Here is a 17132-nt window from a genome sequence, read left to right on the forward strand (position 1 = left end):
CTAATTTGGTACCTGAGTGAATTTGAGACATATAGAGCTAATCTGGTACCTGAGTGAATGTGAGACATCTAGAGCTAATCTGGTACCTGAGTAAATGTGAGACACATAGAGCTAATCTAGTACCTGAGTGAATGTGAGACACCTAGAGCTAATCTGGTACCTGAGTGAATGTGAGACACCTAGAACTGATCTGGTACCTGAGTGAATGTGAGACACCTAGAACTGATCTGGTACCTGAGTGAATGTGAGATACCTAGCTAATCTAGTACCCGAGTGAATGTCAGACACCTAGAGCTCATCTAGTACCTGAGTAAATGTTAGACACCTAGAGGTAATCTGGTACCTGAGTGAATGTGAGACATTTAGAGCTAATCTGGAACCTGAGTAAATTTTAGACACCTAGAGTTAACCTAGTACCTGAGTGAATGTGAGTCATCTAGAGCTAGTCTGGTACCTGAGTGAATGTGAGACACCTAGAGCTAATTGAGTAACTGAGTGAATGTGAGACACCTAGAACGTATCTGGTATCTGAGTGAATGTGAAACACATAGAGCTAATATAGTACCTAAGTGAATGTGAGACACCTAGAACTGATCTATTGCTCTCCGTATTCAGCGAGGTCTGGCGGACCTGATCCGCACTGTCGGATCAGGTCCGCCAGACCTTGGTAAATAGAGGCCCTAGAACTTATTTAGTAGCTGAGTGAATGCGAGAGACCTACAACTGATCTGGTACCTGAGTGAATCTGAGAAACCTACAACTGATCTGGTAACTGAGTGATTGTGAGGGACCTAGAAACGATCTGGTACCTGAGTGAATGTGAAACACATAGAACTAATCTAGTACCTGATTGCTTGTGAGACACCTAGAACTGATCTGGTACCTGATTGAATGGGAGACACCTAGAACTCATCTAGTACCTGAGTAAATGTGAGACACCTAGAGCTAATCTAGTACCTGAGTGAATGTGAGACACCTAGAACTGATCTGGTACCTGAGTGAATGTGAGACACCTAGTACCGATCTGGTACCTGAGTGAATGTGAGACACCTAGAACTGATCTAGTACCTGAGTGAATGTGAGACATCTAGAAATGATCTGGTAACTGAGTGAATGTGAGACACCTAGAGCTAATCTGGTACCTGAGTGAATGTGAGACACCTATAAACGATCTGGTACCGAGTGAATGTGAGACACCTAGAACTGATCTGGTACCTGAGTGTATGTGAGACACCTAGAGCTAATCTAGTACCTGAGTGAATGTGAGACATCTAGAAACAATCTGGTACCTGAGTGGGTGTGAGACACCTAGAGCTAATCTAGTACCTGAGTGAATGTGAGACACCTAGAAACAATCTGGTACCAGAGTAAATGCGAGACACCTAGAACGGATCTGGTACCTGAGTGAATGTGAGACACCTAGACCTAATCTACTAACTGAATGTATGCAAGACATCTAGAGCTAATCTAGTACCTGAATGTATGAGAGACACCTAGAGCTAATCTAGTACCTGAATGTATGCAAGACACCTATAACTTATTTAGTAGCTGAGTGAATTTGAGAGACCTACAATTGATCTGGTACCTGAGTGATTGTGATAGACCTACAACTGATCTGGGACCTGAGTGAATGTGAGAGACCTACAACTAATCTGGTACCTGAGTGAATGTGAGACTCCTAGAGCTAATCTAGTACCTTAGTGTATGCGAGACATCTAGAGCTAATCTAGTACCTGAGTGAATGTGAGACACCTAGAACTGATCTAGTACCTGAGTGAAAGTGAGACACCTAGAGCTAATCTAGTACCTGAATGAATGTGAGACACCTAGAGCTAATCTAGTACCTGAATGTATGCTAGACACCTAGAATTTATTTAGTAGCTGAGTGAATGTGAGAGACCTACAACTGATCTGGGACCTGAGTGAATGTGAGAGACCTACAACTGATTTGGTACCTTAGTGAATGTGAGACACCTAGAGCTAATCTAGTACCTGAGTGTATGTGAGACATCTAGAGTTAATCTAGTACCTGAGTGTATGCGAGACGGCTAGAGCTAATTTAGTACCTGAGTGTATGTGAGACATCTAGAGCTAATCTAGTAACTGAGTGAATGTGAGACACCTAGAGCTAATCTAGTACCTGAGTGAAGGTGAGACACCTAGAGCTAATCTAGTACCTGAGTGTATGTGAGACACCTATAATTCATCTAGTACCTGAATGTATGTGAGACACCTATAATTCATTTAGTACCTGAGTGTATGTGAGACACCTAGAATTCATTTAGTACCTGAGTGTATGTGAGACACCTAGAATTCATCTAGTAGTATGAGACACCTAGAACTTATTTAGTAGCTGAGTGAATGTGAGAGACCTACAACTGATCTGGGACCTGAGTGATTGTGAGAGACCTACAACTGATCTGGTACCTGAGTGATTGTGAGAGACCTACAACTGATCTGGGACCTGAGTGAATGTGAGAGACCTACAACTGATTTGGTACCTGAGTGATTGTGAGACATCTACAACTGATCTGGTATCTGAGTGATTGTGAGAGACCTAGAAATGATCTGGTACCTGAGTGAATGTGAGAAACCTACAACTGATCTAGTACTTGAGTGAATGTGAGACACCTAGAAATTATCTGGTACCTGAGTGAATGTGAGACACCTAGAACTCATCTAGTACCTGAGTGAATATGAGACATCTAGAGCTAATCTAGTACCTGAGTGAATGTGAGACACCTAGAGCTAATCTAGTACCTGAGTGAATGTGAGACATCTAGAGCTAATCTAGTATCTGAGTGAATGTGAGACACCTAGAAATTATCTGGTACCTGAGTGAATGTGAGACATCTAGAGCTAATCTAGTACCTGAGTGAATGTGAGACATCTAGAGCTAATCTAGTACCTGAGTGAATATAAGACACCTAGAAACAATCTGGTACCTGAGTGAATGTGAGACATCTAGAGCTAATCTAGTACCTGAGTGAATGTGAGACATCTAGAGCTAATCTAGTACCTGAGTGAATATGAGACACCTAGAAACAATCTGGTACCTGAGTGAATGTGAGACATCTAGAGCTAATCTAGTACCTGAGTGAATATGAGACATCTAGAAACAATCTGGTACCTGAGTGAATGTGAGACACCTAGAAACAATCTGGTACCTGAGTGAATGTGAGACATCTAGAGCTAATCTAGTACCTGAGTGAATGTGAGACATCTAGAGCTAATCTAGTACCTGAGTGAATATGAGACACCTAGAAACAATCTGGTACCTGAGTGAATGTGAGACATCTAGAGCTAATCTAGTACCTGAGTGAATGTGAGACATCTAGAGCTAATCTAGTACCTGAGTGAATATGAGACACCTAGAAACAATCTGGTACCTGAGTGAATGTGAGACATCTAGAGCCAATCTAGTACCTGAGTGAATATGAGACATCTAGAAACCATCTGGTACCTGAGTGAATGTGAGACATCTAGAGCTAATCTAGTACCTGAGTGAATATGAGACACCTAGAAACCATCTGGTACCTGAGTGAATGTGAGACACCTAGAAACAATCTAGTACCTGAGTGAATGTAAGACACCTAGAGCTGATCTAGTACCTGAGTGAATGTGAGACACCTGCCATCAGGACAGGAATACTCCGGGCAAGCTGGAATTGTCTGGTTGCTGTGCTTGGTTGGAGTCTCAGTCACTGAACTTCTGTCTAAAATGAAAAGAAAACACTGTGACTAAATTATTGATCACTTTCTGACTGGGATTTTATTGCACAAATGACCCTCACGTCTATACTAGCCCAAACTCACACAGATTTAGCACTACCCACAGCCTATATAGGGAGTGACGTTGTTAGTCATCACCTCCTATTAGTGACATTAGATGAGATTCAATTGAAGTCAGTAGGTGAGACAGTGAAAAATAATATCATGGGCCCCTGTTCAGCTATTGTATAACATATATAAATGGCAAACAAGATAATATCCAGGCAGGCAAATTACACCTTATATGTAAAATCAAAGACTGACAGACACTGTTACTTACCACAAGAAGCCTCGTCCTCTCCTTGCGGGCAGTCAGGGGCCCCATCACACACTACTGAGATGTTCACGCACATCCTATTGGTACAGATGAAATGCCCAGGACAAGGGGGGATCTGTGTCGAACCTGCACAAACATTATCAGTACATGCAGTGTATAGAGATGTTATTATTCCCCGCTATAAGTATTGTATCATACTAGACAACTTTTTAAAGGTCAATTTCCTATGTTATCTGAATACTGGGACAATATTTTTCAGCTTGTACCAGAAGTGATAACATTTCCACCTGACATATAATACACACAATTTAATTATACATAATGATCCCCTAGAGGAACCTGACTTACCACAGTTGTCCGTACTCTCATCTGATTGGTCCCTGCAGTGGGGGATCCCATCGCACAGCTGTCCGTACCCCACACACTCGCCCGTCAGTGTACACTTAAACTGGTCCAGATCACAGGTGCGGTTACAGTGCTGCTCGTCACTCCCATCCATGCAGTCCACCTCATTGTCACACAACCATCCCAGGGGCCGACACTCCCCACTGCCACACAGGAACTCGTAACGACCACACCGGGGACCTGAGGTCGAATTTCAGGGTCAGAATACATACGAATAAGGAACAGGGAGAAACAGAATAAAATGTGTAATCTACAGGTAACGTTTGGGATAATGTATGAGTATGGCAGGTCTGCCAAGCAATGATTTATAGGGGTAGATTTACTAAGCTGCGGATTCTGCTTTCTACACCCGATGTTAACGGCTCACCGGAAACATACGTTAAAAAGCAGCAAAACAAGTACGGCTAGATTTAGAGTTTTGTCGGTAACGACCCGCGTAGCTAACGCTGGCTTTTTTCTGGCCGCACCTTTAAAATAACTCTGGTATTGAGAGTCCACAGAATGGCTGCGTTAGGCTTCAAAAAAGGAGCGTAGAGCATATTTAACGCAACTTCAACTCTCGATACCAGAGTTGCTTACGGACGCGGCCAGCCTCAAAAACGTGCTCGTGCATGATTCCCCCATAGGAAACAATGGGGCTGTTTGAGCTGAAAAAAAAACTAACACCTGCAAAAAAGCCGCGTTCAGCTCCTAACGCAGCCCCATTGTTGTCTATGGGGAAACACTTCCTACGTCTGCACCTAACACCCTAACATGTACCCCGAGTCTAAACACCCCTAACCTTACACTTATTAACCTCTAATCTGCCGCCCCCGCTATCGCTGACCCCTGCATATTATTTTTAACCCCTAATCTGCCGCTCCGTAAACCGCCGCTACTTACATTATCCCTATGTACCCCTAATCTGCTGCCCCTAACACCGCCGACCCCTATATTATATTTATTAACCCCTAATCTGCCCCCCACAACGTCGCCTCCACCTGCCTACACTTATTAACCCCTAATCTGCCGACCGCACCGCTATTATAATAAAGTTATTAACCCCTAATCCGCCTCACTAACCCTATAATAAATAGTATTAACCCCTAATCTGCCCTCCCTAACATCGCCGACACCTAACTTCAAACATTAACCCCTAATCTGCCGACTGGAGCTCACCGCTATTCTAATAAATGTATTAACCCCTAAAGCTAAGTCTAACCCTAACACTAACACCCCCCTAAATTAAATATAATTTAAATCTAACGAAATTAATTAACTCTTATTAAATAACTTATTCCTATTTAAAGCTAAATACTTACCTGTAAAATAAATCCTAATATAGCTACAATATAAATTATAATTACATTGTAGCTATTTTAGGATTAATATTTATTTTACAGGCAACTTTGTAATTATTTTAACCAGGTACAATAGCTATTAAATAGTTAAGAACTATTTAATAGTTACCTAGTTAAAATAATTACAAAATTACCTGTAAAATAAATCCTAACCTAAGTTACAATTAAACCTAACACTACACTATCAATAAATTAATTAAATAAAATACCTACAATTACCTACAATTAAACCTAACACTACACTATCAATAAATTAATTAAATACAATACCTACAACTAAATACAATTACATAAACTAACTAAAGTACAAAAAATAAAAAAGAACTAAGTTACAAAAAATAAAAAAATATTTACAAACATAAGAAAAATCTTACAACAATTTTAAACTAATTACACCTACTCTAAGCCCCCTAATAAAATAACAAAGCCCCCCAAAATAAAAAAATGCCCTACCCTATTCTAAATTACAAAAGTTCAAAGCTCTTTTACCTTACCAGCCCTGAACAGGGCCCTTTGCGGGGCATGCCCCAAGAAATTCAGCTCTTTTGTCTGTAAAAAAACACATACAATACCCCCCCCCAACAGTACAACCCACCACCCACATACCCCTAATCTAACCCAAACCCCCCTTAAATAAACCTAACACTAAGCCCCTGAAGATCTTCCTACCTTATCTTCACCATACCAGGTTCACCGATCCGTCCAGAGTCTTGATCCAAGCCCAAGCGGGGGGCTGAAGAGTGATGTCCATCCTCGGGCTGAAGTCTGGATCCAAGCGGCGGCTGAAGAAATCCATCATCGGGCTGAAGTCGGAAGTCCATCATCGGGATGAAGTCTTCTATCAAGCCGCATCTTCAATCTTCTTTCTTCTGGAGCGGAGCCATCTTCTTCCAAGCCGACGCGGAACATCCTCTTCAACCGACGACTAGACGATGAATGACGGTTCCTTTAAGGGACGTCATCCAAGATGGCGTCCCTCGAATTCCGATTGGCTGATAGGATTCTATCAGCCAATCGGAATTAAGGTAGGAATATTCTGATTGGCTGATGGAATCAGCCAATCAGAATCAAGTTCAATCCGATTGGCTGATCCGATCAGCCAATCAGATTGAGCTCGCATTCTATTGGCTGTTCCGATCAGCCAATAGAATGCGAGCTCAATCTGATTGGCTGATCGGATCAGCCAATCGGATTGAACTTGATTCTGATTGGCTGATTCCATCAGCCAATCAGAATATTCCTACCTTAATTCCGATTGGCTGATAGAATCCTATCAGCCAATCGGAATTCGAGGGACGCCATCTTGGATGACGTCCCTTAAAGGAACCGTCATTCGTCGTCTAGTCGTCGGTTGAAGAGGATGTTCCGCGTCGGCTTGGAAGAAGATGGCTCCGCTCCGCTCCAGAAGAAAGAAGATTGAAGATGCGGCTTGATAGAAGACTTCATCCCGATGATGGACTTCCGACTTCAGCCCGATGATGGATTTCTTCAGCCGCCACTTGGATCCAGACTTCAGCCCGAGGATGGACATCACTCTTCAGCCCCCCGCTTGGGCTTGGATCAAGACTCTGGACGGATCGGTGAACCTGGTATGGTGAAGATAAGGTAGGAAGATCTTCAGGGGCTTAGTGTTAGGTTTATTTAAGGGGGGTTTGGGTTAGATTAGGGGTATGTGGGTGGTGGGTTGTAATGTTGGGGGGGGTGGTATTGTATGTGTTTTTTTACAGGCAAAAGAGCTGAATTTCTTGGGGCATGCCCCGCAAAGGGCCCTGTTCAGGGCTGGTAAGGTAAAAGAGCTTTGAACTTTTGTAATTTAGAATAGGGTAGGGCACTTTTTTATTTTGGGGGGCTTTGTTATTTTATTAGGGGGCTTAGAGTAGGTGTAATTAGTTTAAAATTGTTGTAAGATTTTTCTTATGTTTGTAAATATTTTTTTATTTTTTGTAACTTAGTTCTTTTTTATTTTTTTTACTTTAGCTAGTTTATTTAATTGTATTTATTTGTAGGTATTGTATTTAATTAATTTATTGATAGTGTAGTGTTAGGTTTAATTGTAACTTAGGTTAGGGTTTATTTTACAGGTAATTTTGTAATTATTTTAACTAGGTAACTATTAAATAGTTCTTAACTATTTAATAGCTATTGTACCTGGTTAAAATAATTACAAAGTTGCCTGTAAAATAAATATTAATCCTAAAATAGCTATAATATAATTATAATTTATATTGTAGCTATATTAGGGTTTATTTTACAGGTAAGTATTTAGCTTTAAATAGGAATAATTTATTTAATAAGAGTTAATTTATTTCGTTAGAATAAAATTATATTTAACTTAGGGGGGTGTTAGGGTTAGGGTTAGAATTAGCTTTAGGGGTTAAAAAATTTATTAGAATAGCGGTGAGCTCCGGTCGGCAGATTAGGGGTTAATTATTGTAGGTAGCTGGCGGCTACGTTGTGGGGGGCAGATTAGAGGTTAATAAATATAATATAGGGGTCGGCGGTGTTAGGGGCAGCAGATTAGGGGTACATAAGGATAACGTAGGTGGCGGCGCTTTGCGGTCGGCAGATTAGGGGTTAATTATTGTAGGTAGCTGGCGGCGACGTTGCGGTCGGCAGATTAGGGGTTAAAAATATTTAATCGAGTGGCGGCGATGTGGGGGGACCTCAGTTTAGGGGTACATAGGTAGTTTATGGGTGTTAGTGTACTTTAGAGCACAGTAGTTAAGAGCTTTATGAACCGGTGTTAGCCCAGAAAGCTCTTAACTACTGACTTTTTTCTGCGGCTGGAGTTTGGTCGTTAGATTTCTAACGCTTACTTCAGACACGACTATAAATACCGGCGTTAGAAAGATCCCATTGAAAAGATAGGATACGCAATTGACGTAAGGGGATCTGCGGTATGGAAAAGTCGCGGCTGAAAAGTGAGTGTTAGACCCTTTAATCACTGACTCCAAATACCGGCGGTAGCCTAAAACCAGCGTTAGGAGCCTCTAACGCTGGTTTTCACGGCTACCGCCAAACTCCAAATCTAGGCCGTAGAAAGTAAAAAGCGTGCGAGCAAAATATTCAGGTGCGCTGACTTCAGGGTTTTGGATATCGCAGACTCCTTCTCCCCATAGATTTCTTATAGGGCACACTAAAGAAAGCCTCTTCTTTTATCACTCGTGCACCCTCTATCTTAATTATGAAATGTAATTTTGACTTTGATCTCCTTTTTAATGACGGACACACATTAGGCGTTAGATATGGACAAATAGAACATGTTGCTGATTTCTGAGCCTCAGTGAACACACAGGAAATACATTGGCATAAGCTAAAGCTTTACTATTCCATAGTGTCTTCTGAAGAACAGCCCCAAAATAGTGTGTCACCCTGTTGTATAGCAGCTCTGGTGTGGGCTGCACACAGTACCCACCTGTAGTCCTGGTGATGCCCGGTAGGGCTGTGCCCTCTGGGTGAGGTGCTTGGGTCACACAGTGAGCCTGTTGCTCATCAGATCCATCTCTGCAGTCAAACATCCCATCACATACCTTGTCCCTCCTAATGCAAACGCCGTCCCCACATGCCCAGTGCCCAGGGGCACAGGTGCCCAACCCTATGGCAGAAAAAAAACTATCTAAGGAAACAAATACATTTTGTATAAACCTTACTGAATCTGGTCCTGATGATGGAGAAGCCCTGAGATTTGTTGCTGCTATTTCTGCCGGACAAACATCTGGGTTTTTGTAAAAAGGTGTCATATTATTATTCATATCATAAACTTCTGTTTCTCACACAATCTGTGGATATTAGCTCAGATTCCCAGGCTGCTTATACAGCTGTATGTAGGCAGTAAGTGGCACTGAGCATGGTACAGCTATATAAATGTACTCAGGTAGCACTGCTGTACCTAAACAGACCAGCTCATCAGCTCCTGTGACACAGTCCTGCTCTCCATCACACACTTGCTCCTTCTTCACACAGGCACCATCAGGACACTGGAACTCCCCTGGGTGACACAAGCAGCCTCTCTCATCACTGAAATCTCCACAGTCATCGTGACCATCACAGCGATGTATGTAGGGCACACACCTCCCCACTGAGCAGCGGAAGTGAGAGGAACTGCACCCTGAGGAGCACCCTGTGGGGGATAAAGGACATAGAGACAGAGAGGTCAGATACAAGAGAGGCAAAGGGAGAAACGGATAGAGAAACATAGGGCTCTGATATACAAAATGCTCCAGCACTGAGAGATCCCTAGGGGAATTTGCTTTGCTTCTCCAAGGGACGTTTTCTGCATTTCTGTATATGATGGAGAGACAAGCCCAGTGCACTATAGCACAGCATGCTGCATTTCCACTGTGTGCTCTCTATTTTCTATCATTTTGTATTTTATTCTGTATACAGTAGTGTATTTAGGATTGTGGTTATGCAAATTCTGTTTATGCATTCACAGTTTCTGTGTAAATTTAATTACCGGTAATTAGCCTCATAATTTGTGGATGATTTACTAACTTCGGACAGACATGATCCGCTGTCTGAAGACTCGCCAGAAACACAGGCTCACAAGCTCCATAAGGAGCTTGATAAATGGTCCTCATAGGCTCAGTTTGCATCAATTCCAAATTAAACTGAAATGTTTTCACTGCAATTTAACTTGATTTTGTCTTTAGATTAGTATATAATACTTTTCTGTTAGTTTAAATAAGTGTATTAAAAGGACCCAATCTGAAATGTAAAGGGCTATATTACAAGTGGAGTGCTAAATTATCAGGTGCCCGCAAATGGTTGCACAATAATTAACCAGCCATTACAATTAGCACTTATATAATTAGCCAGAGATCAGATCTCTGGTTAATTTTGTAAATGTGCCCCAAATGCCCCCAAAATACAGTGTAGTGTATTTTATTAAAAAAAATAAAGATATCAACATCTTTATTTCTTCATTAAAGAACTGTACTAGGCAGTATTTTGGGGGTAAAGTTGGCAGGAATGGGGTGTTAGTAAAAAAACATTACATTGCAGTCTATGGGAACTGTGTGTTCCCAGTAAATATATATTCATATGCTTATATACATATATATATATATATATATATATATATATATATATATATATATATATAAAAAAAAGCAAAGAAAAGCACTCACTGGATTTTCATCAAAAAGTGACCAGAACTTTAATGTAGTTTGTGACGTTTCGGGACAGCAACAGTCCCTTCCTCAGAGGAAGGGACTGTTGCTGTCCCGAAACGTCACAAACTACATTAAAGTTCTGGTCACTTTTTGATGAAAAACCAGTGAGTGCTTTTCTTTGCTTTTTTATCATTTACCGTACAGCACCCTGGTAGTTGTTGAACGTTGGTGAGAGTGCACATACACCAATTTTTTGCCTATATATATATATATATATATATATATATATATATATATATATATATACACTTTGCTGCCATTGCTGTGCGACTTAACCGCTTCGATGCGCGAGGTTTTCATGACGTGTCTCACGGAATGAGAACAAGGTTACCTTAGGAGCCTATGTAAGCGTGCTCTCATGCTGACAACTTGTAATACCAGCGCACATTAGCGTATGCTGGTTTTTACACAGTGGAACACAAATATTGCTTTCACTAAAACAATATTTAGCGCTTCACTTTTAATCATCCCAAAGTTTAAAGTACTATAGGGCTTTTCTCTCATTCACATACATAAATAAGTGCTTGAGAGTTTCACCCTTTTTCGTTTGAGCATTTAGTGATTTCAACCCCTGTAAAGTCTGCACTATAATTTCTCTCCAAACTGGAGAATCATTTGAATATCAGGGCTAGAGATGAAAAAAAGGATAGAGAAACAGAGAGACATAGGTCAGATAGATGCAAAAGAGACAAAGAGAGAAAATTAAAGAAAAACAGAGGGAGAGAAGTCAGTTACAAGAGAGACAAAGAAAGGAAAGGATAGAGAGACAGAGGTCAGCTAGAAGAGAGAGAAAGTAAGAAAAGGATAGAGAGACAGAGGTCAGTTACAAGAGAGACAAAGAAAGAAAAGGATAGATAGACAGAGGTCAGCTACAAGAGAGACAAAGAAAGAAAAGGATAGAGAGACAGAGGTCAGTTACAAGAGAGACAAAGTAAGAAAAAGATAGAGAGACAGAGGTCAGTTACAATAGAGACAAAGAAAATAAAGGATAGAGAGACAGAGGTCAGCTACAAGAGAGACAAAATAAGAAAAGGATAGAGAGACAGAGGTCAGTTACAAGAGAAACAAAGAAAATAAAGGATAGAGAGACAGAGGTCAGTTACAAGAGAGACAAAGAAAATAAAGGATAGAGAGACAGAGGTCAGCTACAAGAGAGACAAAGAAAATAAAGGATAGAGAGACAGAGGTCAGTTACAAGAGAGACAAAGAAAGAAAAAGATAGAGAGACAGAGGTCAGCTACAATAGAGACAAAGAAAATAAAGGATAGAGAGACAGAGGTCAGTTACAAGAGAGACAAAGAATATAAAGGATAGAGAGACAGAGGTCAGTTACAAGAGAGACAAAGAAAATAAAGGATAAAGAGACAGAGGTCAGCTACAAGAGAGACAAAGAAAGAAAAGGATAGAGAGACAGAGGTCAGTTACAAGAGAGACAAAGAAAATAAAGGATAGAGAGACAGAGGTCAGCTACAAGAGAGACAAAGAAAGAAAAGGATAGAGAGACAGGGGTCAGCTACAAGTGAGACAAAGAAAGAAAAGGATAGAGAGACAGAGGTCGGCTACAAGAGAGACAAAATAAGAAAAGGATAGAGAGACAGAGGTCAGTTAATGGAGAGACAAAGAAAGAAAAAGATAGAGAGACAGAGGTCAGCTACAAGAGAGACAAAGTAAGAAAAGGATAGAGAGACAGAGGTCAGTTACAAGAGAGACAAAGAAAGAAAAAGATAGAGAGACAGAGGTCAGTTACAATAGAGACAAAGAATATAAAGGATAGAGAGACAGAGGTCAGCTACAAGAGAGACAAAGAAAGAAAAGGATAGAGAGACAGGGGTCAGCTACAAGAGAGACAAAGAAAGAAAAGGATAGAGAGACAGAGGTCAGCTACAAGAGAGACAAAATAAGAAAAGGATAGAGAGACAGAGGTCAGTTACAAGAGAGGCGAAGAAAGAAAAAGATAGAGAGACAGAGGTCAGTTACAAGAGAGACAAAGAAAGAAAAAGATAGATAGACAGAGTTCAGTTACAAGAGAGACAAAGAAAATAAAGGATAGAGAGACAGAGGTCAGTTACAAGAGAGACAAAGAAAGAAAAGGATAGAGAGACAGAGGTCAGCTACAAGAGAGACAAAGAAAGAAAAGGATAGAGGGACAGAGGTCAGCTACAATAGAGAGGTCAGCTACAAGAGAGACAAAGAAAGAAAAGGATAGAGAGACAGAGGTCCGTTACAATAGAGACAAAGAAAATAAAGGATAGAGAGACAGAGGTCAGCTAGAAGAGAGACAAAAAAAATAAAGGATAGAGAGACAGAGGTCAGTTACAAGAGAGACAAAGAAAGAAAAGGATAGAGGGACAGAGGTCAGTTACAATAGAGAGGTCAGTTACAAGAGAGACAAAGAAAGAAAAGGATAGAGAGACAGAGGTCATCTACAAGAGAGACAAAGAAAGAAAAAGATAGAGGGACAGAGGTCAGTTACAATAGAGAGGTCAGTTACAAGAGAGACAAAGAAAGAAAAGGATAGAGAGACAGAGGTCAGCTACAAGAGAGACAAAGAAAGAAAAAGATAGAGGGACAGAGGTCAGTTACAATAGAGAGGTCAGTTACAAGAGAGACAAAGAAAGAAAAGGATAGAGAGACAGAGGTCAGTTACAAGAGAGACAAAGAAAGAAAAGTATAGAGAGACAGAGGTCAGTTACAAGAGAGACAAAGAAAGAAAAGGATAGAGAGACAGAGGTCAGTTACAACAGAGACAAAGAAAGAAAAGGATAGAGAGACAGAGGTCAGCTACAAGAGAGACAAAGAAAGAAAAAGATAGAGGGACAGAGGTCAGCTACAATAGAGAGGTCAGCTACAAGAGAGACAAAGAAAGAAAAAGATAGAGGGACAGAGGTCAGCTACAAGAGAGACAAAGAAAGAAAAAGATAGAGAGACAGAGGTCAGCTACAAGAGAGACAAAGAAAGAAAAGGATAGAGAGACAGAGGTCAGTTACAAGAGAGACAAACAAAGAAAAGGATAGAGAGACAGAGGTCAGTTACAAGAGAGACAAAGAAAGAAAAGGATAGAGAGACAGAGGTTAGTGCCACTTTTCGGTACATTCAGCAAGTGGGGGGGCGTATTTGAGTTATTCCTACAAACCAAACACGGTTTCTGTGTAGGAACACTTCATATCATGCCGGTGTGACCTTACTGTAGCTACACCTACACTAACTACCTCACACTGTAAAGTCTCACCTCTGAAAAGGTAGCGAGACAAACATGGCTGACATCCTACATGTACTTTCAAGAATATATTGCACTGCTGGCAATGCATCCCAATAAAAGCACAGGTAACTCCCCCTGGAACGCCCCCAGCTATACTCCCCCAGACTGCCTACACGTATGTGAAACTCTAGCTATACTCCCTATGGAATGCCCAGCGAACTCCCTATTACCGCCTAAACCTACGTAATGTGTTAGCTACCCTCCCTTGAAACGCCAAACTAACTTCCACACAATGCCTACATTTATGTCATGTCTTCCTATACTCCCCATGGAATACCGGCTAACTTCCACAGAACGCCTACACCTATGTAATGTTTGCAATCTGCCTGACTAATAAAATATACAATCAGCCAATAGAAAGAAAGCTTGTTTTATTGACTGATTTGAATTTGGTTTAGAAAATCAGTCAATAGCAATTCAAAGATACCCCTATACAAGGGGGTATATTGCATTCAAAATTCAGTGTGCGGTGGGTGATTGCATGAAGAGGACGGAAGATCAGAAGATGAGAAGAAAAGAAGTTAGAAGACACATCAGGTGAAAGATGGATGAAGACTTCTCCAGTGGAGCAGCGGGATAAGATGGATGAAGAAGCACAACCACTGCTGAGATCAAAAAAGGAGATGGACCGCAGCTGGTATAGAAGAGGAGCACCACAGCTGGTATAGAAGAGGATCACCGCAGCTGGTATAGAAGAGGAGCACCGCTGCTGGCATAGAAGAGGAGCACCGCAGCTGGTATAGAAGAGGAGCACCACAGCTGGTATAGAAGAGGAGCACCACAGCTGGTATAGAAGAGGAGCACCACAGCTGGTATAGAAGAGGACCACCACAGCTGGTGCTTGAGAGTTTCACCCTTTTTCGTCTGAGCATTTAGTGATTTCAACCCCTGTAAAGTCTGCACCATAATTTCTCTCCAAACTGGAGAATCATTTGAATATCAGGGCTAGAGATGAAAAAAAGGATAGAGAAACAGAGAGACATAGGTCAGATAGATGCAAAAGAGACAAAGAGAGAAAATTAAAGAAAAACAGAGGGAGAGAAGTCAGTTACAAGAGAGGCAAAGAAAGGAAAGGATAGAGAGACAGAGGTCAGCTAGAAGAGAGAGAAAGTAAGAAAAGGATAGAGAGACAGAGGTCAGTTACAAGAGAGACAAAGAAAGAAAAGGATAGATAGACAGAGGTCAGCTACAAGAGAGACAAAGAAAGAAAAGGATAGAGAGACAGAGGTCAGTTACAAGAGAGACAAAGTAAGAAAAAGATAGAGAGACAGAGGTCAGTTACAATAGAGACAAAGAAAATAAAGGATAGAGAGACAGAGGTCAGCTACAAGAGAGACAAAATAAGAAAAGGATAGAGAGACAGAGGTCAGTTACAAGAGAAACAAAGAAAATAAAGGATAGAGAGACAGAGGTCAGTTACAAGAGAGACAAAGAAAATAAAGGATAGAGAGACAGAGGTCAGCTACAAGAGAGACAAAGAAAATAAAGGATAGAGAGACAGAGGTCAGCTACAAGAGAGACAAAGTAAGAAAAAGATAGAGAGACAGAGGTCAGCTACAATAGAGACAAAGAAAATAAAGGATAGAGAGACAGAGGTCAGTTACAAGAGAGACAAAGAAAGAAAAAGATAGAGAGACAGAGGTCAGCTACAATAGAGACAAAGAAAATAAAGGATAGAGAGACAGAGGTCAGTTACAAGAGAGACAAAGAAAGAAAAAGATAGAGAGACAGAGGTCAGCTACAATAGAGACAAAGAAAATAAAGGATAGAGAGACAGAGGTCAGTTACAAGAGAGACAAAGAAAGAAAAAGATAGAGAGACAGAGGTCAGTTACAATAGAGACAAAGAATATAAAGGATAGAGAGACAGAGGTCAGTTACAAGAGAGACAAAGAAAATAAAGGATAAAGAGACAGAAGTCAGATACAAGAGAGACAAAGAAAGAAAAGGATAGAGAGACAGAGGTCAGTTACAAGAGAGACAAAGAAAATAAAGGATAGAGAGACAGAGGTCAGCTACAAGAGAGACAAAGAAAGAAAAGGATAGAGAGACAGGGGTCAGCTACATGTGAGACAAAGAAAGAAAAGGATAGAGAGACAGAGGTCGGCTACAAGAGAGACAAAATAAGAAAAGGATAGAGAGACAGAGGTCAGTTACAAGAGAGACAAAGAAAGAAAAAGATAGAGAGACAGAGGTCAGCTACAAGAGAGACAAAGTAAGAAAAGGATAGAGAGACAGAGGTCAGTTACAAGAGAGACAAAGAAAGAAAAAGATAGAGAGACAGAGGTCAGTTACAAGAGAGACAAAGAAAATAAAGGATAGAGAGACAGAGGTCAGCTACAAGAGAGACAAAGAAAGAAAAGGATAGAGAGACAGGGGTCAGCTACATGTGAGACAAAGAAAGAAAAGGATAGAGAGACAGAGGTCGGCTACAAGAGAGACAAAATAAGAAAAGGATAGAGAGACAGAGGTCAGTTACAAGAGAGACAAAGAAAGAAAAAGATAGAGAGACAGAGGTCAGCTACAAGAGAGACAAAGTAAGAAAAGGATAGAGAGACAGAGGTCAGTTACAATAGAGACAAAGAATATAAAGGATAGAGAGACAGAGGTCAGCTACAAGAGAGACAAAGAAAATAAAGGATAGAGAGACAGAGGTCAGCTACAAGAGAGACAAAGAAAGAAAAGGATAGAGAGACAGGGGTCAGCTACAAGAGAGACAAAGAAAGAAAAGGATAGAGAGACAGAGGTCAGCTACAAGAGAGACAAAATAAGAAAAGGATAGAGAGACAGAGGTCAGTTACAAGAGAGACGAAGAAAGAAAAAGATAGAGAGACAGAGGTCAGTTACAAGAGAGACAAAGAAAGAAAAAGATAGATAGACAGAGTTCAGTTACAAGAGAGACAAAGAA

At 40.8% G+C, this 17132-nt stretch overlaps 1 protein-coding gene across 1 annotated transcript in view; it reads right to left on the reverse strand.

Annotated features, from left to right (window-relative positions):
* The window catches only part of LOC128661241 (SCO-spondin-like), a 624208-nt gene that overhangs the window by 512964 nt on the left and 94112 nt on the right, over positions 1 to 17132 (reverse strand). Inside the window, exons 28-32 of the mRNA XM_053715520.1 lie at positions 9682 to 9912; positions 9208 to 9387; positions 4396 to 4638; positions 4051 to 4173; positions 3612 to 3715 (exon numbers count right to left, since the gene is read on the reverse strand). Coding sequence (XP_053571495.1) covers positions 3612 to 3715; positions 4051 to 4173; positions 4396 to 4638; positions 9208 to 9387; positions 9682 to 9912 — 881 coding nt within the window. The remainder of the gene's footprint in view (positions 1 to 3611; positions 3716 to 4050; positions 4174 to 4395; positions 4639 to 9207; positions 9388 to 9681; positions 9913 to 17132) is intronic.

This window comes from Bombina bombina, chromosome 5, assembly GCF_027579735.1.
Source record: "Bombina bombina isolate aBomBom1 chromosome 5, aBomBom1.pri, whole genome shotgun sequence".
In the NCBI taxonomy this organism is placed as follows: Eukaryota; Metazoa; Chordata; class Amphibia; order Anura; family Bombinatoridae; genus Bombina; species Bombina bombina.